At 41.1% G+C, this 22,493-nt stretch overlaps 2 protein-coding genes across 2 annotated transcripts; one reads left to right on the forward strand and one right to left on the reverse strand.

The window, feature by feature from the left end:
- Window positions 1-173: 173 nt before the first annotated feature.
- On the forward strand, window positions 174-19,588 carry ppp4r1l (protein phosphatase 4, regulatory subunit 1-like). Its single transcript, XM_044215403.1, has 20 exons — window positions 174-270; window positions 2,414-2,458; window positions 3,004-3,133; window positions 4,752-4,858; window positions 5,083-5,225; window positions 5,403-5,549; window positions 6,095-6,202; window positions 7,104-7,169; window positions 7,368-7,526; window positions 8,324-8,448; window positions 10,847-11,361; window positions 11,457-11,764; window positions 12,607-12,681; window positions 12,831-13,016; window positions 14,492-14,653; window positions 14,949-15,049; window positions 15,384-15,504; window positions 16,368-16,502; window positions 16,914-17,055; window positions 17,772-19,588. Exons 1-20 carry the CDS (start codon window positions 264-266, stop codon window positions 17,915-17,917), a joined length of 2,928 nt encoding a protein of 975 aa, XP_044071338.1. The 5' UTR covers window positions 174-263; the 3' UTR covers window positions 17,918-19,588.
- A 410-nt stretch (window positions 19,589-19,998) lies between these two features.
- On the reverse strand, window positions 19,999-21,691 carry LOC122884912 (pre-miRNA 5'-monophosphate methyltransferase). Its single transcript, XM_044215417.1, has 2 exons — window positions 21,235-21,691; window positions 19,999-20,845 (listed from the first exon to the last, which is right to left on the reverse strand). The coding sequence occupies exons 1-2, from the start codon at window positions 21,478-21,480 to the stop codon at window positions 20,294-20,296; spliced, it is 798 nt and encodes a 265-aa protein (XP_044071352.1). The 5' UTR covers window positions 21,481-21,691; the 3' UTR covers window positions 19,999-20,293.
- Between the last annotated feature and the right edge of the window lie 802 nt (window positions 21,692-22,493).

A 22,493-nucleotide genomic window follows, 5' to 3' on the forward strand; every position in this document is an offset into this window, starting at 1 on the left:
CACGTGACTGTTTCGGCTCTTTTTTGTTTGGAGATACACAAAGCCCACAGGCTGTATTTATGCTGTACAGCTATGTCGAGTTTGTGCACAGGTTGATAAACGCTTACCGGTTTAATCTAGTTGTTTAAAAGATAATCGACCGGTGAATACCAGCATCAGGAAGTAGTTTCAGGAAGTAGTTTGCTGCCTTGTTTGAGTGACAGCTGTGCGGTGGTGACAGCCCACACGGGACGGCAGCCCGCAGAGCCGAGCCGAGACTCAAGATGGCAGGTAATGGCACTTTATAAATACTATTTTCTCAATTACTTTGACGCTGTGTTGGTACGTACAAAGCGGTATTGTGGTCTTTAGAGTCGAAATACTTAAAATAGCGGCCCCTACTTTACAGCATTTGTGGTATCCCCAAGTGCTAACGTTAGCTAAGGCGAGCCAAGTCAAGCGAAAGGGCTGGACAAGCCGTGTTAGCAAACTTAGCACTACTAGCCAGCTAGCTAACGAAAGCTACTCAGGGGTATTGAAATGTGTCACTTTGAGGCTACATTTAAACCTATAACTACTCAGTACGTGTAGATATTGTTTTAAATTACCGCTTTCTTCTGTAGTTAGACATAATCGCTTGCCCCCAGCCGTGTTTATTATCGAACTGTTGTCATAGCAAAGGCTAGCGGGTTGACCTAGCTAACGTTAGCCTAGTTGCTAAAGTCATTTTCAGCCATAAGCTGACCAAATCCTCCTTTATACCATAACAAAGGGGAGATGTTGTTCTTTGCCAACATCCTTTTGGGGCTGTTGTTAAATCAGTCGTAACGTTATTTACTCCACCAACGAAACACCACATTTAGCTAATGTATCGAGATAGGAGTTGTTTTTGTATGTGGAGCACATTCCCTTGCTTGCCCAGCTGTAAACACTGGCATTAGCCGTCCCACCACATGCATATCTTTCTGGGCTCTTCTTTTGACTACCCTACTCTGAATTATTGTCCTATAACGCTGGGTGGTATTGAAAACAAACCACGAAAGAGAGTCTTCTTGTAGTGTCGGTATGTTACGATACGTTAAGGCACTGAAAATGACCTCTTAAGTGTTACATGTCTCGTTTGTGTTCTTCACATTGGACTGCGTGATCATGGGAAGCCAAAGTGGAGGTTTCATTTTCAACCAACTAGTTTAAAAATTGTAGAAAATTTTGACTTAGTACCCTGAATGGCATAAACAACTCTGAAGATGTTTATGTATTTAAAAATCAACTTAGTTTCTGGGTGAAATCCCTTTGTGGGATCCAGGGAAAACATCACTTTGGATTGCATGATAATAGAAAAACAAACTGGACATGTAATTTTCAGCCACATGCTTTAGAAATTATTCTGTGAAAATTCAGATTTTAGTACCTCATTTGTAGTTTTAGTTTAGGCAACACAGTTGTCTAAATGATCTAACAAATGAATTTAGTCTATGTTTGAGATTTGAGCTAAAGTAACGTAGATAAGGTAAGACCAACTTAACTGATCTCATGCAGGGAAACTGAAGTGTCACAGCAGCAAAAATGCATAGTATTGATAAGCAAACTAGGGTAATATATACTTTATGAGCATCTATTATATTCAAAATGAAGCATGGGAGGAAAAAAAATAAAGGTTCTAAATACTATATACACCAATCATAAATAGAAACTATAAAGGGCATGGAGATAAAAACAGCCCCAAATAAGTGAGGAAAAATTAAATAGAAATTAAAAAAAATGCACCTGAGGGAAGGGAGGTGGTTGGTTAAGTGTCATATGTCTGCAAAAAGCATAGAGAAGATACATAGATATACAATAGAAAAGTAACTACACAATGAAATCAGAGTTTACTGAAGTTTTTATTTGCGACGTTTCGACCCTATACAGGTCTTCCTTAGGCGAATACCCGTATGAAGGAAATTAAAGGTGTATATATACATAGACCAAAATGACCAGTGACATTATAATCACTTAATCGCATTCATTTTGTGGGATCCTGCACCTGTATCAATGAGGTTTTGCAGGTGTGCACAAAACTCTTTTAGGTTATTGCTAGCTTCTCTTATTGAGAAGAGGAACCTCATATATTAAAAAATATCAACTAAGGCAATAATGTGGGATCCAGGAGAAACATCATGTTTATATTTACTGACTTGTTTTAATTTCTTCCTCTGACACGTCACTACACCGACAATATCATGTGAATGCACAAAGTTTCAGTTTTGCAGTTATTAATCAGCGAAACAGTGATTTATTGTCAATCTTACTAAAGGAGACTTTGTCCTGTTTTAGTAATTGTCAGCCTGTAAACCTGCCAACACAGAACTCTTTTCATTTTGGTATTGATTGATGGTATATTGATGACATGTTTGCCACCATGGATTCCCCTCTAATTGCTTTATCCTTGCAGGTCTATCTTTATACTTTGAAGATGGCCATGACGATTTGGATGACTGTGAGTACTCCAGTTACTTTAATTTGTTAACAAAATGACATTAAGCAGTTACCTGTATTTATGGATTCATTTCTTGCATATATGTGGAACTTTGTTTTCCCTCCCTTCAGCAGGGAGGTATACAGACGTGTCATCTGGGCAACCCCAATTCACCCATGTGAAATTTAAAGCTGTCAACAGTGTTTCATGGTTTTACAACATGCTATTATTAGAGGTTATACAGACCAACAGTCCCTGTTGTCTGCTTTAGCCAGGGTGATGAAACAGCATTTAGATCCCACTGCAAAGCCAGTGTGTATTTATGGCTGGAACATTAAATGGAATAATCAGTTAGATTTGAGCCTTTCTGCTTTATTCACGCATTGGAGGTTCTTCATTCTTGACATTTAGTCTGACTCAGTATCTTCAACATGGCACAGTGACTACAGTGGTGCATCTGTTAGTCCTCATTCAAATGTTTTGTTTTTGTAGGCACTAGCTGTGTGCTTCAGAGATGGTTCCAATGGTTACGTGGCCATAAAATGATTTTTCTTTCCCTCCCGCAGTTGGATTTGATGACTATGGTTCAGAGTGCGACGGCATCCGCATCACAGCCTTTCTCGATGCAGGACAAGACAACCTAACTCCTCTTGGGAGGCTAGAGAAGTATGCCTTCAGTGAGAATGTCTTCAATAGGTAAGTAGAGCCCTGTGGTAAAGCTGTTAACTCATCACTCCATACAAAAAAACAGACAAAATGCTAAATGTCAAACAGACAATGGGATGTTCATGAGTCGTGTTTTGGTTGTGAGTATACATTGTCAAACTATATAGTGCGATGTAAACACATAGTGATGCGTATTTTAGCTGAACCTGCTAAAGCTTCGTTCTCTAATGCTACTTCAGGTCTTGGTGTCCATAGCAATGTCAATAAATGTGAAATGCATCCTTTTTCTACATTGTGGGCTTCCATCTACACTAAGCCCACTTTATTTCTTGGTGATAACTCATTTATATTTTTCTTGGAACATAAAGTAATGTGTGTGTGTGTGTATATATATATATATATATATATATATATATATTGATTACGTTTTTTTGTTTTGGCATTTCGGTTAAGGAAGCCAAGCTTGAGGAAAACGAGAAAATTAACCCTGTTTGACGTGTAAACCGTATTGTGAAAGCATTATGCCACCTCTAGTGGGTGTTAAAAAAAAAAAAACAACAAAAAAGGAAACATCTGCAACCTAGTATCGAGGAAACAACTGGCAAATGGCAGAGGTGTCACTTGTAGAAAAAGTGATGAGAAGAAGTAGCCAGATAGAACTTTTCATCTAACTTAAAAAGTGTTAAACTCTACCAGGAAACTCTTCAGCGATAACTTAGCTTTCATACCAAATTAAGTTATTTTTTCGGCTGTTGTTGTATTTTATGCTGTGTAAACAAGAAAATGTAGTATTTGCACTATTAAAAAATATGAATTGTTAGATTGATCACTTAGTGCTCACTGACTGCAGGGTTATCATTGCTGAAAGGTTTATGGCTCAAATAAGTTAATGGCATAATGTTGCACAATGATATGTTGTTGGTATTTGACATTCTTTTCTTCATATTCATCGTATAAAGTGCATTGAATAATTTGTATCATAAACCCCACATCAAAAAAATTTGATGTGAGATTAACACATCGTCCGATTATAAGTAATCGGTAGGTGTGTCTTTTCATAGTCATCTGGACGACTGTCTGCATTCCTGTCCATTTACTAATCACATACCTGTTTTAACTCTGTAGTGCAGGAATGCCGAAAGACTGATTGTTGAGCCATGGGTGGATGGTGTCTGTCTGAACATGACATTAGGTTGACAGTGCTAGTCATAGTTTTTCAGTGTTTTCAACTGAAGACAAATTTTGGTTTATGTATATTTTTGTGAGATTTATATTGTATTTTTGATGTGGTACTTTCTGCCTAGTAAACAGTAAAAGCCTGCCAGATTATCCTTTTGTCCAGGATGTGCATTTTGATTAGTCTCAACACAGAGTCACTGCAAACATTAAATACTGCTCTGCTGTTAACACAAAAACGTGTTTAGTTCCTGTCTTCATGCTTTTCATGCTCAGCTTTGCAGGGTTCAAGCCCTCCTGTCATTTACGTGTGTGTGTGTGTGTGTGTGTGTGTGTGTGTGTGTGTGTGTGTGTGTGTGTGTGTGTGTTGTACTTGACAGCTTTGTCAGTCCTGTGTGTCACGCTGTGTACATTCAGCACTTGTAGGTATTGGCAGGCAGTCTACTAACTTGACGCTCCTGTTGCTTTCTAGGCAGATCGTGGCTCGTGGCCTGCTTGATGTGCTTCGAGAGTTCAGTGACAATGAAAATGACTTTATCAGTGTCATGGAGACAGTTGCCAGAATGTCAGAAGATGGAGGTAGATGCATTTTCCTTTTCATCTATTCAGTTGTTCTGTCTCTAGATAATTCTGTACTTTTTGACTGCGGTTTCTTTCTCTTTTTTTAATTTTCTTTATTAAACGCAACTAAACTCTTTCAGGATTTAATCTTTACATGTTTGCGCGCACATAGCACTTGTTGCACTGTAATGCACGCATTTGATGTTAGAACATTAAGCTTATACTTTAATGTGTGTTCTCAGAGCCCACAGTGCGAGCTGAACTGATGGAGCAGGTCCCAAACATTGCCATGTTCTTGCATGAGAGTCGGCCCAACTTCCCAGCAGCTTTCTCAAGATACTTGGTACCCATTGTAGTCCGATATCTCACTGATCCAAATAACCAGGTAGGTTTTTCCATTTTTACAATGGAAACAACAATTAGTACTGGTCAAGACGGCCAAGCAATACTTTTTTGTTTGGTGTTCATTTTCTGTGAGCTCCTTTTCTCTCAGCTTTTTAGGAAATAAGAGATATAAAAAATATAGTAAAACTGTTTTTTAACTTCCTCCCATCTTTTCCAGGTGCGGAAGACCAGCCAGGCAGCACTGCTTGTTTTGTTGGAGCAGGGCCTCATCTCTAAAGCTGATATGGAGACCAAAGTTTGTCCAGTTCTACTTGAACTCACAGAACCCAGCAGTGATGATGACTACAAAATCGAAGCAGTTGCTGTAAGATTTACAAGAGATTTAATAAAAATGGTTATTTATGATCAGGGAAATAGGCTTGAATGAAATTTAGCTGAAAACCACATGGTGCTAGACAAACTGCTTTTAAACTACAAGTATAGTTGGCGGCTCAGCTATTAAATCAATCCAAGTTCATTGCAGACAGAGAGGCACAGTGGCTTACTACTTTACTGTGATCAGTCAATGCCTTTATCTAATCCAGTCACCAGTCTAAAATTTAAAATGTCCTTTATTTTGAATAAACATGACTGATGCCAGCAGAGATTGTTTTTTAATTATATAAATTGTAATTTGTCATGTGTTATTGAACTATGCATTTGTTGAATTAATTAAAAAATGTAATGCAACGGCTCAAAGTTGAATTAGATTATTATTTATATTCTGTTCTATTTATATTGTATTTAGGTGTTAGCTATTCACTAATTCACTTTACCCAATTCAAATCAAGTTTTCTCATATCAGGTTCAGCCTCCCGAAACACGCACAAGCTGCTCCTCATAACGCTCTCCATGTATCTCCTCTGACAGATCATGTGTAAAGTTGTCACCATGTTGAGCAAAGACACAGTGGAACATCTATTGCTGCCACGCTTCTGTGACCTGTGCAGTGATGCCAGACTCTTTCAAGTTCGCAAGGTAACGACCTCCAAACCATTTTCATCTCCTCCAAAGGTCAAGATACTTTTTACCGTCTCAAATGACTTATGATTATGAACCTACAAGATATTCTGTTTCAGACTGCAGTCACAACTGAGCAAAAAGTTATTTGAGTTGAGGTTAATTGTGTTTCGCGTGTTCCTTCAGGATAAATTCACTAACACTGTGAGTCAGCCTTAATTCTGTTTTGTGCATCACCTTAGCCTACACTATGTTGTTGTTGTAGTTTCTGTGAGGAATGTTAATTCTCTGGCGTAACTGGTGCCAGTTGGGAAAGGGTATTTAGGAGTTGAAAAGGTTGACCAAAATTGTGAATAATTTTGGAGGTCTTTTTTTGTAATTGTTAAGTCTATTTCTGCTTTCGTGTAATCCTCCTTTTGTCTGAAGCTAAACTTGATTTTTTTTTTTTTTTTTTTTTTTTTTTGCAGCTTTAGCCCAGTACCCCAAATAAGCATACGTGTTCCCCAGTCTCAATTGTGTTCCAAATTTACATTTAAATTTACATTAAGTGTTTGGGATTTTTATTTTATAAATTAAATTCATAAGGTCATGTAAATACTGCATGAACAATGCAAACAAACAATATATACCACAAAAACAAATGCACATGGCTCATGTTGCTAGGCGACGATGAAAGTGAAGATAATAGAAAAGTCCTACAGAAATACTGAGTGATCGAGCCAGAGGAGGTTTAGTAACCTGAACAGTCTGTATAATGATAATGATATTAGAATTATTAATAGTCCTATTAGCGTTATTGGAATTGGCATCCTTTTGATGCACCATGCAAATTTATAACCTTTTGTGGAGTTTGTCTGATGGTTTAAAATAAACATAATTTATTATTTATTTGGTGCTTGTTCATTATTATGTTTTACAGGTCTGTGCAGCTAATTTTGGAGAGTTTTGTTCTATTGTGGGTCAGGAGGCCACAGAAAAACTACTGGTGAGAAGCTCCAAGACTTTCTTTTTCTTTGATTGAAAAATTCGACAGCACAACATTTAACAGCTTCATTATGTAACATGAAATTTTAACAGTGGTGTCCTTCCCTGAGGGAAGTCTTATAACAGTTCAAGTCAGCTGTGTGTAATTCAGTCAATATTAGTTTCAAGTTATACTGACTTGGTTTTGTTTTTAACGTAGATGCCCAAGTTCTTCGATCTGTGCTCAGACAGTCTGTGGGGCATTAGGAAAGCCTGTGCTGAGTGCTTCATGATGGTCTCCAATTCCACCTCTCCAGAGGTGCGACGTGCGAAATTGTCCCCCCTGTTCATCAGCCTCATCAGTGACCAGTCTCGCTGGGTAAGACACACTCTCACGCACACACAGGAAAAACTGTAACTCATACGCTTGCATAAAATTACAAGCAACATTTATGTGTAACTTCCTCTGTACTATGATGAAAATAGAGCAGTTTCTGCTTGGATCTAGATGTATTTTTTTCTTCACCACTGTATGCATCTTCTTGTTGGAAGATAGATGTCTTATCTTCATTTAGATTACAATTCTTTGTTGTTGTTGCTGAAAATTTGAAAAGGGCAAATTCATAGAGAGAAAACATCTTCACTGGGACAAGGAACAAGTGGTAGGTAACTGATGAGAAATGCGGACTCTCTGTAACTTGTTACACCACTTGACTGGCAATTTTGTATACTTTCCAATTGGTTGCAAAAATGATCATCAATGGGACTTGAAGCATGTCAGGGTTTTAGTCTTAAAGGGTCTTTAAACTAAAATCCAATCTGTACTTTCCGCATCTGTGTGGGTCCACATGACGTAAATCTTGGCATCTACCCATGTCCATCATGACCACATGGAGCCCAAAATTTATGACCGCACAGACAGTTTGCGCTGACAAACTTGTGATCTTGTCTGTGTATGCAGGCACCCAGTGCACTATAAACAGAACTGCTTGTGGTTCCGCTGTCCATGTCTGTGTGCTATTTTGGACTATATCCGGCCGTTAAAATGGTGCCCCATGCAAATAATCCTGTTCATGAATAGAATAAGATCATAAGCAAATAATATGAGCTTTAGAGTTATGAAAAATGTCTGTTGTCATGATGAAACTGACAGATTCCTCTCTGCCCCACTTTTAGGTGCGACAAGCTGCCTTTCAGTCTCTGGGGCGTTTCATCTCCACCTTTGCCAATCCCTCCAGCACAGGCCTTCACTTCAGAGAGGACGGTGCCCTACTAGAGGTTGCCAGGTGTACATTGGACAGGTAAGACCACTTTCAATGACTTTCATCACTGCAGCAACTGACATTTATTTACAGCTGTTGGTTTATTTTGATGAATTGTGTGCCGCTTTTTGGTTTGTTCACTCTGGACTGGACTCCATCAATCCTGGTCATAATTCACTGGGCGTTATCAGTTGAAGTTGACCAGATGTGTTTTCCTTGAATCCTTTTTATGTAGAAAGTCATGTTACATTTATAGTGGTACTTTGTAGAGTTTGAAATCCATCCATCCATCCATCCATCTTCTTCCGCTTATCCGGGGCCGGGCAGCAGTCTAAGCAGGGACTCCCAGACTTCCTTCGCCCCAGACACTTCCTCCAGCTCCTCCGGGGGGATCCCGAGGCGTTCCCAGGCCAGCCGAGAGACATAGTCCCTCCAGCGTGTCCTGGGTCTTCCCGGGGCCGCCCCGGTGGGACATGCCCAGAACACCTCCCGAGGGGGCGTCCAGGAGGCATCCGGATCAGATGCCCTAGCCACCTCAGCTGGCTCCTCTCGACGTGGAGGAGCAGCGGCTCTACTCGAGCTCCCCGTGTGACTGAGCTCCTCACCCTATCTCTAAGGGAGCGCCCAGCCACTCGGCGGAGGAAGCCCATTTCGGCGCGCTTGTATCCGCGATCTTGTCCTTTCGGTCACTACCCAAAGCTCATGACCATAGGTGAGGGCAGGAGCGTAGATTGACCGTAAATCGAGAGCTTTGTCTTTCGACTCAGCTCCTTCTTCACCACAACGGTCCGATACAGCGCCCGCATCACTGCAGACGCTGCACCGATCCGCCTGTCAATCTCACGCTCGTTTGCTCCTCTTCTGTGGGACTCTCTTTACTCACTGACTGAACCTCCGCAGATTTGCTCTCCACAGACGGGCTGTCAGTGTTGAAACTGACTTCACTCACACCAGTTAGCTTCATGTCCTCTCTCACTACATCCATAAATCTCCTCTCTGGTCTTCCTCTAGACCTCCTGCCTGGCAGCTCCACCCTCAGCATCCTTCTACCAATATATTCACAGTCTCTCCTCTGAACACGTCCAAACCACCTCGATCTGGCCTCTCTGACTTTATCTCCGAAACATCTAACACGAGCCGTCCCTCTGATGTCCTCGTTCCTGATCCTGTCCGTCCTCGTCCCTCCCAAAGAGAACCTCAGCATCTTAAGCTCTGCTGCCTCCAGCTCTGCCTCTTGTCTTTCCTTCAGTGCCGCTGTCTCTAAGCTGTCCAACATCGCTGGTCTCACCGCCGTCTCCAACACCTTTCCTTTCATTCCTGCTGAGACTCTTTTATCACACAACACACCTGACACTTTTCTCCACCCGCTCCACCCTGCTGCACTCGCCTCTTCACCTCTTCTCCACAGTCTCCGTCGCTCTGAACCGTTGACCCTAAGTACTTAAAGTCCTGCACCTTCTTCACCTCTGCCCCCTGTCACCTCACCGTCCCACCTGGGTTGAAGAAGCCATCAGAACGACATCATCTGCAAACAGCAGAGCTTGAGATCCTCTGTTTTCCAGAGCAGACCTCCATCTCTCTAGACTTTCCTCCACCTGCTCCCTGCTCTCACTAGAAATTCAATGTCCATATAAATTAGTGAACAGAACCTGTCTAAAAGGGCATCCCTGACGGAGTCCAACATGAGCAAACAAGGGAACAGGTCTGACTGATACAGACCCACCTCTGCAATGCGAACACAGCTCCTGCTCCGGTTATACAGGGACCGGACAGCCCTTAGCAAAGGGCCCCGGACCCCATACTCCCAGAGCACTCCCCACAAAGAGCCCCGGGGCACACGGTCGAATGCCTTCTCCAGATCCACAAAGCACATGTGGACTGGTTGGGCAAACTCCCATGAACCCTCGAGCACCCGATGGAGAGTATAGAGCTGGTCCAGTGTTCCACGACCGGGACGAAAACCACTCTGCTCCTCCTGAATCCGAGGTTCGACTATCGGACGAATTCTCCTCTCCAGTACCCTGGAATAGAGTTTGAAATGTACTCTTAAATGCTTCAGTTTACAATTTGACTGGGTTTGACTAACTTCTAGCTAGGGTTTAAGGTTTTGTTTCAAAGCTCAACAATGGTCAGCTCAGATGCAGGTGGGAACACACACACATACATATACATATATATATATATATATATATATATATATATATATATATATATATATATATATATATATATATATATATATATATATATATATATATATATATATATATATATATAAATAAATAAATAAATAAATAAATAAAATATTGGCTTTGGCTAGTGCTTAACATTTACAAAGAGGCTAATTACAAGATATAGTATATCCTCTCTCCTTTATTCTGTTTTAGATATAAGGGTTTACCTGAGTATTCCTAAACATTTTTTTTACTCATTTCAGCGACTGCTCCCTAAACTCTCTGAACTGCTCCGACATTAGTGGCTGCCACACAGAAAGAACCATTACTCACACACCTCCCAATCAGGACGGCCGTGCCACGCCGTCCCCAGAGCACGTGTCAACAGCTGACTGCGAGGAAATGCACAACATTGATGACAACCACACTTATATTCCCGGAGAGATGCGCCATGGCTTCACCCACACAGTTTCAAACAGCAACGCCAGCCCTACGACCACAAACAACGCTAAGAACACAAAAGAAACGGAGCAGACGGATGAGAACTTTAATTCTTTCCACTATTGGAGATCTCCTTTACCAGACATCAGCGGAGAATTGGAGATGCTAAATTGTCAAACATCAGAGAAAGTGATAGACAAGGAGGAAAACAAAGAGGAGGAAGAACCTGAAGATAATTGTCCTGATTCCAAGTCCAGCCCTGGCAAAGCTACCAGCGACCAGATCCAGAAGGTCTTGGACTGTTTGCAACCCCACATGGATGACCCCGATGTACAAGGTGGGTATACAGAGCCAAAATATGTATGATTAGCTGTAGACTTTTGGCAGTGTATTGGCATGTAGATTGAGCAGTGTATGTGAATTTACCTCCAGCTCAAGTCCAGGTGTTGTCAGCAGCTCTGAAGGCAGCCCAGCTTGACAGCCCAACAGACGAGAGCCCAACTGAACCCCAGCCAGAAGACCAGCCAGAGAACAACACTGACAGCCCGTCTGTGGAGAGCAAATCTGCGGAGGTTCAGTCAGTGAGTAAAGAGAGTCCCACAGAAGAGGAGCAAACGATGGAAACTCCTTCAGCCTCGGAGTCGAGCCCTGTCCAGGAGCAAGGAGACGAAGAGACACAGACGGAGCCCCTGGAGAACCAGGAGGACCAGGAAGAGTCTCCTCCTGACTCCCCTGTTCTAGTACGAGACAATTCATATCTTTGCAGTGTGTTAAGTTAGCTGTTGTATGTTTATATGGCTGCACAGATATACTCAGTAACTGCATATACTGGACTTAAGCTGGATTTATACTTGGCACAAGGGGTTAACAGGTGTTCTGCTGTAGATACCTACAGCGTAGGTTTAGATTTATATTAATCTTAATTAATAATCTGTTTTATCAGGACTGAGTGAGCTGGCAACACAAGAAAACATTCCCACAACTGTCATTAGATTTTGATTCAGATCCTAATCCTGGTTGCACTGAAATATGTGACATCACCGTTTTTCTATCTGAGCCCTGCTCACCTCAAACAAGTAAAAAAGGAGAAGACAAATGCAGAAATCTCCCATGTGAAATAACCTAAACAGTTCTAATCTTAGCAGAAAATTATATGTTTATGTACAACCACCACAATCACTCAGAGTAAGAAGCTGATTTACTTTGTGATATAGGACGATGCTGGGCTACACACATACTTATAGAATTGGAGTTAGATCCAGGTTACTTCTGTTTCGCCTTGTCTCATTACTCAATAGGAGACTACTGCCATGAAATCGCAGTGTTTGTTCTTTCATTCAATGTGTTAAAGAGCTGTGATCGCTGTTAGCAGGGGATTGCAGTGGAAATGGGTTTACTAGATGTGTGTTAGAGGAAGGCTCTGTAGATACGCTGTAACCCCTTAACGCTCAGCCATGAATCCAGCTTTAGGTCTTGTGCATCTACGGAGAATTAAGAAGAATGAGGAGAAAGTTTAGCTTCTTCAGTGTGTAGTGCGCTTACTTGTTCCCTCATGGTGTGTGTGGATTTGTATTTTCCCCAGGAGTCGGAACTAATTGAGAGTGTGGAGGAGGAGGGAAAGGAAGACTCTGCTCACAGCCCAGTGCCTAAGATCCAGGTCAGTCAGCACTTCTATCATACATAGAAATATTGATCAGAACCTTACAGTTGGTATTGATTTGCACAGACATTGATTATTAAATACCTCCCTCTGCATCCACATTCCTCTTTAATCATCACACTCTTTAATCTCTTGCCCCGTTCCAGAATGTCATCCCCCAGCAGCTGTTGGATCAGTACCTCTCTATGACGGACCCGGCCCGGGCCCAGACGGTGGATACAGAGATAGCCAAACACTGTGCCTTCAGCCTGCCGGGGGTAGCGCTCACTCTGGGACGACAGAACTGGCACTGCCTCAAGGACACATATGAAACCCTCGCTACTGATGTGCAGGTAGGCAGAGAAATAGGAAATTATGAGGGTAATGTGGGATTAGATTTGCTCTTTCATTCCAAAATGAGTGACAAACCACATGAAGAAATATAAGCCAAGAACTAATGTCCAGTACATTAGTACTTTTGATTTGGTCATCTTGAAGTAGACTGCTTAACAGTGCTGTAATTATGTGATATTTTGTTGGAAAATCAAAACCAAAACAACAACGATACCAACAGCTGTGGTAGCAGATGTGGTAGAAATGCATTGTGCAATCTCTGCCATAAAGGCATTCTTTGTGATTGATTTACTGAACTACTCAAATTCAAATAAGCTTTATTGGCATGAATGTTACAGTTACATGGTTGCCAAAGCTAAATTACATATTATTGAATAATTACATTTTACACAAGAAAACAAAATAGATAATCACAAGATAACAGATTAAACACTTTAATGGTACAGTCCATTAGAACATAAAATCACAAACACGTGTGAATGAATGAGGAGACCCGTGTTTTCTCTTTGGTTTTGGATATACATATTTTGTAGAGCTATTTTGCTGCTTTCTCCTTAGATGTAGTGAAGTTTACCCTCATTGGTGTGGTGGAGTATTTTTGGACACATGGTGCTGGCTTTGCGAAGACATTAATCACTTATTTGGGAATATTGAGTGCACTCAGTGAGGAAGCGAAGCTCTGTCTCAAAGGCTCGTAGATGACCATGAAAACACAGCCTGTTTTCTGTTGGCAGTCTTGTGTCGATGGCCAGGCTGTACAATGTAAATGTTTTCTTCAGCTTTGCATCAGCTATAGTGCTAACATACAGGTTTAGTGTACAGCTGTGTTTTGGTTCCAAATGACAATTGGGCTTGTGTTGCGTTTTTGGTCAGGTATTTTCTGTTTTAGTTTAGTTGGGTTGGAGTCTTTGTGTTAGTTTGATGTTGTAGTGATGCTCCTCAGTGTTTGTAATAGTGGATGGTGTGAAGTCACAGAGTCTTAGCTGACTGAGGGGACTCCTCTAGGTAGTGAAGTGAGTGAGGGTCACTTGTTTTAAGATGGTGCCAGAATTTCTCTCAACCATGTTAATAAGAAAGTAATCCACAACAACGTGCATTTTTTTTTTTTTTTTTTTTTAGTGATGTGCTTGGCTTGACTTGTGTAAAATAGCACTTGTTGTACAAATGTGTTACTTGAGAACATGTGAGCAAGAAAGGGAAATGTACCGAGGAGAAACGTTGCTTCACTTCACAGAAGCAGAGACAGCGTGACAGCTCTGAATGTCACTGTTAGCATGGCAGCATTGCACTGTACAGCTGTGGATTCAGACCTGTCACTGGAGGGGTTCAGATAAATGGCATGTTTAACTAAAAACATTTACTGTTTAAAAAGTGACCTAAAAGGATTTTTTTTTTTTTTTTTTACCAAGACACTTGCTTGTTCTGTGACTGGTGCTATAATCCTTTTCTTTTCCTTCTACCTTCCCACTCTCAGTGGAAGGTGCGGCGTACACTGGCGTTCTCCATCCATGAGCTGGCAGTTATCCTGGGAGACCAGCTGACAGCAGCTGATCTGGTGCCCATCTTCAACGGTTTCCTCAAAGACCTGGACGAGGTCCGCATCGGCGTGCTCAAACACCTCTATGACTTCCTCAAGGTGAGATTATAGATTTATATACTGCTGATCCAAGAAAGATTATTTGATTTGGTCTTATTTCATACTGTTTGAGCATTAAAGAGCAGGAGGCTAGTATGTTTCAGATTGGGACATTTCAGCAATGCTGTTGTTGTGATAGATGACAAAAAAGGACTCACAGCTCAGTTAAGATTTGAGTGCACTGTTTTGCAGCAGTTTTTGTTTTCCAGTTAAAGAAGAAAGTCACAGTTGGATTGATTGCTTCACAGGTAGTACTAGATAACTAAGCAGCTTCATGTGCATCTTCTTTTTGCAGCTGCTGCACGCAGACAAGAGGAGAGAATATCTGTACCAGCTGCAGGAGTTCATGGTGACAGACAACAGCCGCAACTGGAGATTCAGATATGAGCTGGCAGAGTACGTCTCCTTTTCCTCTTACAATCTGGAAATAATACATTTACATTTGACCAGACTCTCATCCAGATTGACTTCCAATCAGACACTATGGCAGGGCTGAATTCTGCTCTTATAACACTGCATATGGGTTAGATTTAATTCTGCAATTAATTTACTGTCAGTATCACCTAAACAGTGAATTTCCTAATTTCGATCCATAATAGAATATTCAAAATTGCAGTTCATTTAATTTTGGTCATTTTGTATTTACTATATTGTGCTACTATTTACAGGAAAAGTTTGCATAGCCCTCTTGTTTGTCTGACTGAAGTGCTCTCTCTCTGTCCCCCTCCAGGCAGTTGATCTTAATCATAGAGTTGTACAGCCACTACGATGTGTATGACTACCTCAGACAGATAGCGCTCACACTCTGCTCTGACAAAGTCTCAGAGGTCAGGTGGATCTCATACAAACTGGTAAGTGTGCAATATTGAATTAAATTTTTTTGCTGGTGAAGGAAACATCTGGTGAGGAAAAACGTTGGCTTGTGACAGATGGTTAGCAAAAACACTGGAAAATCAAATGGGAAATGAGTCACACTGATGGATAATGTTCAGTGTTGTGTGTATGTGATGCCCTGACTGATAGTTGTATTTGATCATCTTACCTTTGCTGGAGAAGTTATGTAGTCACTTAGAAGGTACTTGTACACATGCTAAGTTCTTATTTGTTTAAGGAATGGTTTGGCATTTTGGGAAATCCTCTTATTCCCTTTCTTGCCAAGAAAAGCTCACTAATTAACACATTTATTTGACAAGACTCCAGGAAGTTACCTCACCCCTCCAAGTAATTGTGTGGTCGTTTTTACACTTTGGATTTTGTACAGTTTAAACAAACAAGATATAACGTGTTAATTGGTGAACTTCAAAGGTGCTGGTAGGGGGAAACAGCTAGCCTGGCTCTGTCCAGAGGTAACAAAATTCACCTGTGTCCAGTCTTTATGCTAACTGGCTACTGGCTATAGCTTCATATTGAAAAGAGAGTCATGAGAGTGGTATCGATCTTCTCATCTAACTCTCAGCAAGAAAGCGAATAGGCATATTTCTCAAAATGTTGAGTATAACTATTCCTTTAAACGCAAATGGCAGTGTGAAATCTTTAGACTATGCAGCAATCATTATAGCTACTGTAGACAGCATCTCATCTTTTCATCTCTTTTTTTTTTTTTTTTTTTTTTTTTTTTTTTTTTTTACTCTGTTAAGTCCATCTGCAAAAAAATGCAAATCTGTGTTTGAGGTGGTTAAAAATGTACGTGTGTCATTACCTCTTGTGTTCTCAGGTTGTAGAGATCCTCCAGAAGCTGTATGCATGTAGGGCCGATGATCTGGGCCTGAACTTCATCAACGAGCTCACAGTCAGGTTCTGCCACTGTCCCAAGTGGGTGGGGCGACAGGCCTTTGCCTTCATCTGCCAGGTCTGTAGCTCTTATCTCACGTTACTTTACACGAAATGGTGGAACAGCAGCACCTGCATTCTTTTCACCTGTTTTAAGAGTGATACTTGCTAAATGGATACAGACAAAACACTGGTTGTTTTGTTTATGTAATATTCACTTTAGACAACCTGATGACAGATAAGAACGTGACTAACTTCAGCTATGTATTACGGTAATACTATAGTGGAAAACTATTTATTCATGGGCTTGTTTGTCAACTTCTCTTTCTGATTAGATGCTTTTGATTTGTTGTATCTGCTGGATCTTGTGACAGAGGTTCATCCTCACGAATGCCTCTTGACTCCCTTCTTCCTGGGTTTGGCTAGCTGTCTTTAACACCAGCCTGTCTGTGCGACTGTGTGTTTTACTGTTTCCTTGTATTTTCTGCAGGCCGTAGTGGAGGAGGACTGCATGCCCATGGAGCAATTTAGCCAGCACCTCTTGCCCAGCCTTCTCAGCCTCTCCTCAGATCCGGTGGCCAATGTCCGCGTACTGGTGGCCAAGGCTCTACGACAGAGTGTCATGGAGAAAGGTAAAATGCAAATAAACAAAATGATTAATGTTATCTTTTAAGGATAAGGCTGACAATTCTCTGTTGCTTTTGGTCTTTTCATGGGAATTGTTGGCAATAACAAAAATACAATGTGTTAGTAAAGCCTCTAAGTACTTTTCCAACTTCCCTAGACTATGGCTCCTAGTCCATTGGTTCTTATTGAAGACATAAATATATAGCAAATATATAGCTTCATTTATTAAAAAAAAGGAAAAAAAGAAAAAGGCTAAGTAATTTCCTAAAACAGCTAAGCCGTGTAGTTTTTAACAAACCTTACTCAAACAAGAGTAAATTGTACATTTGTTGGACTATTTTCTGCCGCGGATTTGTTGCGCTAGCAAGTGTTTGCAGCAGCCTGATGGCGTTTGTGTGATCAACTCAAAATAACGTAGTGTATTGCTCATTGTAATGAAAGAAAATGTCACCCAGTTTAACAGTGTGGCTCTCTAATGTGGTTTTAATAGTTTTTGGACAACAATGGAGGTTTATGGCACAGAGGAATAATATATATCAGGCTTTGGATAACAATACTAGTTTAGTGTTTTTGGTCTTTTCATGGGTTTTACTTACAATAAGAAAAATATAGAATATTGCCAGGCTTATCACATGCTCTGCCCCTTCTCTCAATTACACACATCTCGTACCATTTTACAGGTTTCTACTTAGACTAAATGAGTCTTGTGTTTTGTGTACAGCATACTTCAAGGAGCCTGGCTGTGCCTACTCTGATGAGCTGGAAGAGACTGTGATGGCTCTGCAGTCCGACAAGGACCGGGACGTCCGCTTCTTTGCCAGCCTGGACCCCAACAAAGGCTTGATGGACACGGCTCCCTTGATTTAGCCTCATCTTCTGAGTCCCATTACAGCCCACCTGCCTGTCTACCTACATACCTACCTGTCTGTCTGACTGATGCACAGTCAGTGTAACCTGCAACACCAGCACCTGACTAGATTCCCAACTACTCGCCTGCTGGGCAGACCTGCACCAACGACCACTTGAGAATCAGATGTTCAGATAACAGTATAAACGTATGAGCATGCTCAAACAACACAACCCACTCTCTGGTTGGGCACTACATAGCGCACATTGCATTCACAACACAAAATGCATACTTCTCAGAGTTTTCAGAAAATGAGCAGGACTCAAAGGTTAGCTTCATCACTTTGTGGGAGCTGCCGTATTTACACCTGAACTTTTCCCCACCCTCCTCCACACTAACAATGACTCAATCCTTCCCCAAGCACAGACTTGTAAAACTATGACGGGCTCTCTCTCTCTCTCTCTCTCTCTCTCCAAAGCTAATTGTAAGCTTGATATTAAATTGCAGAATTGAATTTTTTTATTTTATTTTTTTTATTTTATTTTTTTTCTTAATGCTTCTTTTTGTGGATTTCTTAACGAACAAGCGGGCGAGGCCTGCCTGACTCTGACGTGTGCACTAACTCAGGGGGACTCTTCTGAACCTAAACAGCATTATTAGCTTACATGATGAGCAGCAGCTCCTGGATCCCTGGTGAAAAAACTCCAGCTGTCTGAGCAACAGACCAGCCAAACCAAGTAGCTCTGCTGGTGTCTCGCCTCATTTCCTCCTAAATGCCTCTGTTGTCTCAGATGTCCTTTGTCTTCTGAGATGTCCTCTGGGTTATTGTCTGTTTCCCTTCTACCTTCTCTCATCCACTCCTTTTCTCTGCATTTCTCCACCTGGTCTTCATGGGCCAATGAAACCACTACTGCACAGAAGGAACGGTGATTCTGCCACTCAGCGGAACTCTTGATTATAACCATATCTTGTTTTTGAAAGAACACCTAAATAAACTGTTGATTGCTTCCCCCCCTCCCCCCGTGTCTGTTTACCAAAAATGTGACACAATGCGTCTCCCAAATGGCAGGAGACTAATGAAATACCTCTGTGTGGACATGACTGGCCAGTGTGACATGTAGAGGGACATCTGCGGTTCAAACAGGCTCTGAATGTCCTCGATGGGTGATACCTTTTGAGTGATGCTGCGGTGTTGACAAAAACATCTTAACAAGGGCTCATGATGACGTGACACAGGGTGACGTAAATCTCAGCAAGAAGAGGAAGAAAGCAAGCACACTGTTGGAATATGCATGTGTCGTTCTCCCCCCCCCCAATGTAAAGTGTATTCCAATTCCTTAGGTTGACCTCCTGATATTGAATTATGTGACCATGGTAGCTTTCAGTGGATCTGACTACTGACCAGTTGTACAGTAGGATATAGGAATGGCTGTGTTACGGAACTGAAAGCTGATCATTATTTCACTGTCTTGGTGGAATGATTTAAGTATGAGGTTTCTCAAAACTCTTTGTACAGCTTAAACCTGTGGAAAACGGTATGTGTTTATGGAACCAAGGCCAGTTTTGTCAGGTTTTGAGATGTGTGAATATTGGAAGCAGCCACCAAGTCACTTTTTGTAGTCTTTCGAGCTTGTTGGTTTTCCTCTGTTGTAAATGGTAACCCCCCCCCCCTTTTTTGGGGGGAACATAGACATAACTTGAGAACTTCAGCTGATTGTGGTGTGTGCTGTGCATCTCAAGTCTTTCTTCCTTCGAAAGGAGAGTTCACTGCAGTAATGGCGGTGTCTACTCATCTCGTCTGTCTGCAATTTGTGTCCATCTCATTTTTTATGTATTAGAACAGTTAATATATACATTTTATGAAAATTATTTTTCTTTTCAATTATGCACCACTGTTCAAAGATTTTATATCCTAACTTTACAAAATTTACAACCTTTGTAATATTCAATGGTTTCTTTTAAAAAGACATTTTATGTAATGTTATTTTTAGTATTCTGTAATTAAAATGATGAAAATTAATATGTTGTGCTTAAGTTTTGTTTTGCATTATTGACCACTGTGGTTCAGTCAGCTCTGATACAGAAGGAAGTAGCAGCTCGATAATGGCAAACGCTGTGTTTTATCATTTAATCTGCACGGTAATGATTGCATACATAATGTAAACAATTGTGTAGCTAGGTTATTTCTGGCAAACATTTAAACGTTTTAATTAACAAAATCAGTGTTGAGGCAGATAATAATACAAACTTATCAAGCAGAAAATAAAGGTTTTAGCCACAAAAGATCAATTTAAATGTGCTACAGCCCCCAGTTTTCCTTTCCTCTAGAGCTGCAATAATTTGTGGAATTGACAATCATTTTGATAATCGATTCTCTTGACTCTTGTCCCTCAGTCTCATCTCCTTTTGAAGAGCAGCAGCTTGCGGTCCCATGCAGTGCTGCCGAAGCTCTGGATGAGCTCCATGCCGCAGTGTCTCTCCAGGTGCTCCCTGGCATGTTCTGCTACATCCCCACGGATCTTCAGGGTCTTGAAGTGGTCAAAGTCTGAGCGGCCCAGCTTCCTCAGCCGTCGGGCCGCAGAGCGGTAGCACTTCCAGGGCTGTGCCTCCAGCAGGAGGTGCTGGCTGATGGAAGCCAGACGAGAGAGCAGCTTCAGCAGGCCGGGGTCTCCGTGGTTTAGGTGGACCCACATGGTGACAGCCAGGCACAGACTCAGGTGGAAGTGGGAGCAGCCGTGCTGGTTGAGGTAGTCCTGCAGCTGGTCGGTGTCTTTAGTGATGTCCAGAGGGAGGAAGGAGATGCTGCTGGGCAGAGGGTTGGTCTGCTGAGCCCGTTGAATGAGGGTCTCATCCAAGTCGAAGCCCAGGAGTTTAACTTTCCTCCTGACTGACTCCTTGTTGCACACATCCTCCTGCAACAGATGCTTGTAAAAGGCTACACTCAGTTCCTGCCATTCACAAGGGGGAAGAAAAGAGAGGCTAGCTTTAACTACAAAAAATAAGTTATGTGGACAGATGTTGTTCAAACTTAACTTTATTTCACATTTTATTCAAAATTATAAGATGAGTCCCAAAGATGCCATATATGTCATGCTGGATCACCATATGCATCACGGGAAAATGTGTATGCAAAAGACTTCAGAGCTTTGATTATGACGCTCATAGGCTACTATGAGTTATACTGTATGTGATGCTGTCGAAACATGTCGAAAAAAGTCCTGCCTACTTAAAGGGCACATTTAAGGGAAATGTAGGGAATAGTCCAAACGGTTAAAGATACATTTTAAAAAGCACTGTTTAGAGAGAGTGTGCACCTCTCTGTCCCAGAATCACATACCCCTGAATTACATCCCACGTCCAGGATCAGTGTGGTCTGATGACCGTCGCTGTAACCTAAATCCTGAAGGAGTGTGGCTGGAACCAGACTCAAGCGGTTCTCCGGGGGATTGAAAGTGTAATAGTTTATAAAGTTGCCGTAAGGAGCGGCTCCTGGATCATTTATTTCATCAACAGAGTCGCTACCTATCGAACATGTTGCCATTGTAAGGTGCGCGCCTCCAAAATACTTCCGGGTGGAAAACATGGGCTGCGGTTAAATTCAGGCTGTTGTGTTTGTGCTAGGTTCAGTTGATACTAAACCCTCTGTGTAGGTAGATTTGAATTAAAAAAAGAGAGATGAATTTGAATGTCTCCATCTCCATTATATATTACGCTAAATATAAATTCGGAAAAATGTTTTTTACAGGCAGAAACTGCCACCACAGTTAAAAATAGCCACCAATAACCATAGCAACGCCAGATCATGGCGATAAGATGCAGCCAAAGTTCACGTAAGAAAAAAACGGCTCGAGGTTTCACATGTAGCGGTGGAGGACGTATTCATATTGAAAGTAACAATAAAACAATATAAATACATTTACAAGCAAAAGTCCTTCATTCAAATTATTACTTTAGTAAAAGTACAGAAGTATTATAAGCGAAATGTACCTCAAAAGCAGTGGTGGAATGTAACTAAGTACTTTTACTCAAGTATTTGAGTTACTCGTGGAAATATTGTACTTTTTACTACCACATTTATTTGGCAGCTTGAGTTACTTTACAAATTAAGATTTTTGCATATAAAACTTATGAAGAGTTTATAAAATATGATGTTTTGACATAAATTAAACTACCCAACAGTATACACAAGTGCAGCTGAAACAATTAGTCATCAATCAATTAGTCGATTGACAGAAAACTAATTGGCAAGTGTTTTAATAATTGTTTTTCATGGTTTCAACATTTCATGGTTCCAGCTTCACAAATATAATAATTTGGATTTGTTGCTTTTTCTTTTAATCATTGTATTCATTTTGAGGTTTGGACTGTTGGTTGGACAAAACAAGCAATGTGAAGGTGTCACTTTGGGCTCTGGGTAATTGTGATGATATTTCTCACTATTTTCAGAATTTTTACAAACCAAACAATCAATTAATCGACAAATTAATCCATAATGAAAAGACTCATTAGTTGCAGTCGATACAAAACAGTTCAAAATGGGCTCCACCTCAACCAACTACAAGAGTAAAATGCTGCTTTTATGTTAATGCATGAGTA

Source organism: Siniperca chuatsi, linkage group LG2 (genome assembly GCF_020085105.1).
Source record: "Siniperca chuatsi isolate FFG_IHB_CAS linkage group LG2, ASM2008510v1, whole genome shotgun sequence".
Classification (NCBI taxonomy): Eukaryota; Metazoa; Chordata; class Actinopteri; order Centrarchiformes; family Sinipercidae; genus Siniperca; species Siniperca chuatsi.

What these genes read in the sequence shown, in the direction of transcription:
- ppp4r1l (XM_044215403.1), top strand. An exon ending in ACAAAATCGAAGCAGTTGCT is followed by an intron (nt 5,550 to 6,094) that starts GTAAGATTTACA and finishes CTCCTCTGACAG; the next exon opens with ATCATGTGTAAAGTTGTCAC. An exon ending in GACTCTTTCAAGTTCGCAAG is followed by an intron (nt 6,203 to 7,103) that starts GTAACGACCTCC and finishes TATGTTTTACAG; the next exon opens with GTCTGTGCAGCTAATTTTGG.
- LOC122884912 (XM_044215417.1), bottom strand. Translation starts at nt 21,480, where the DNA reads ATGTTTTCCACCCGGAAGTATTTTGGAGGCGCGCACCTTACAATGGCA. An exon ending in ACGTGGGATGTAATTCAGGG is followed by an intron (nt 20,846 to 21,234) that starts GTATGTGATTCT and finishes TGTGAATGGCAG; the next exon opens with GAACTGAGTGTAGCCTTTTA.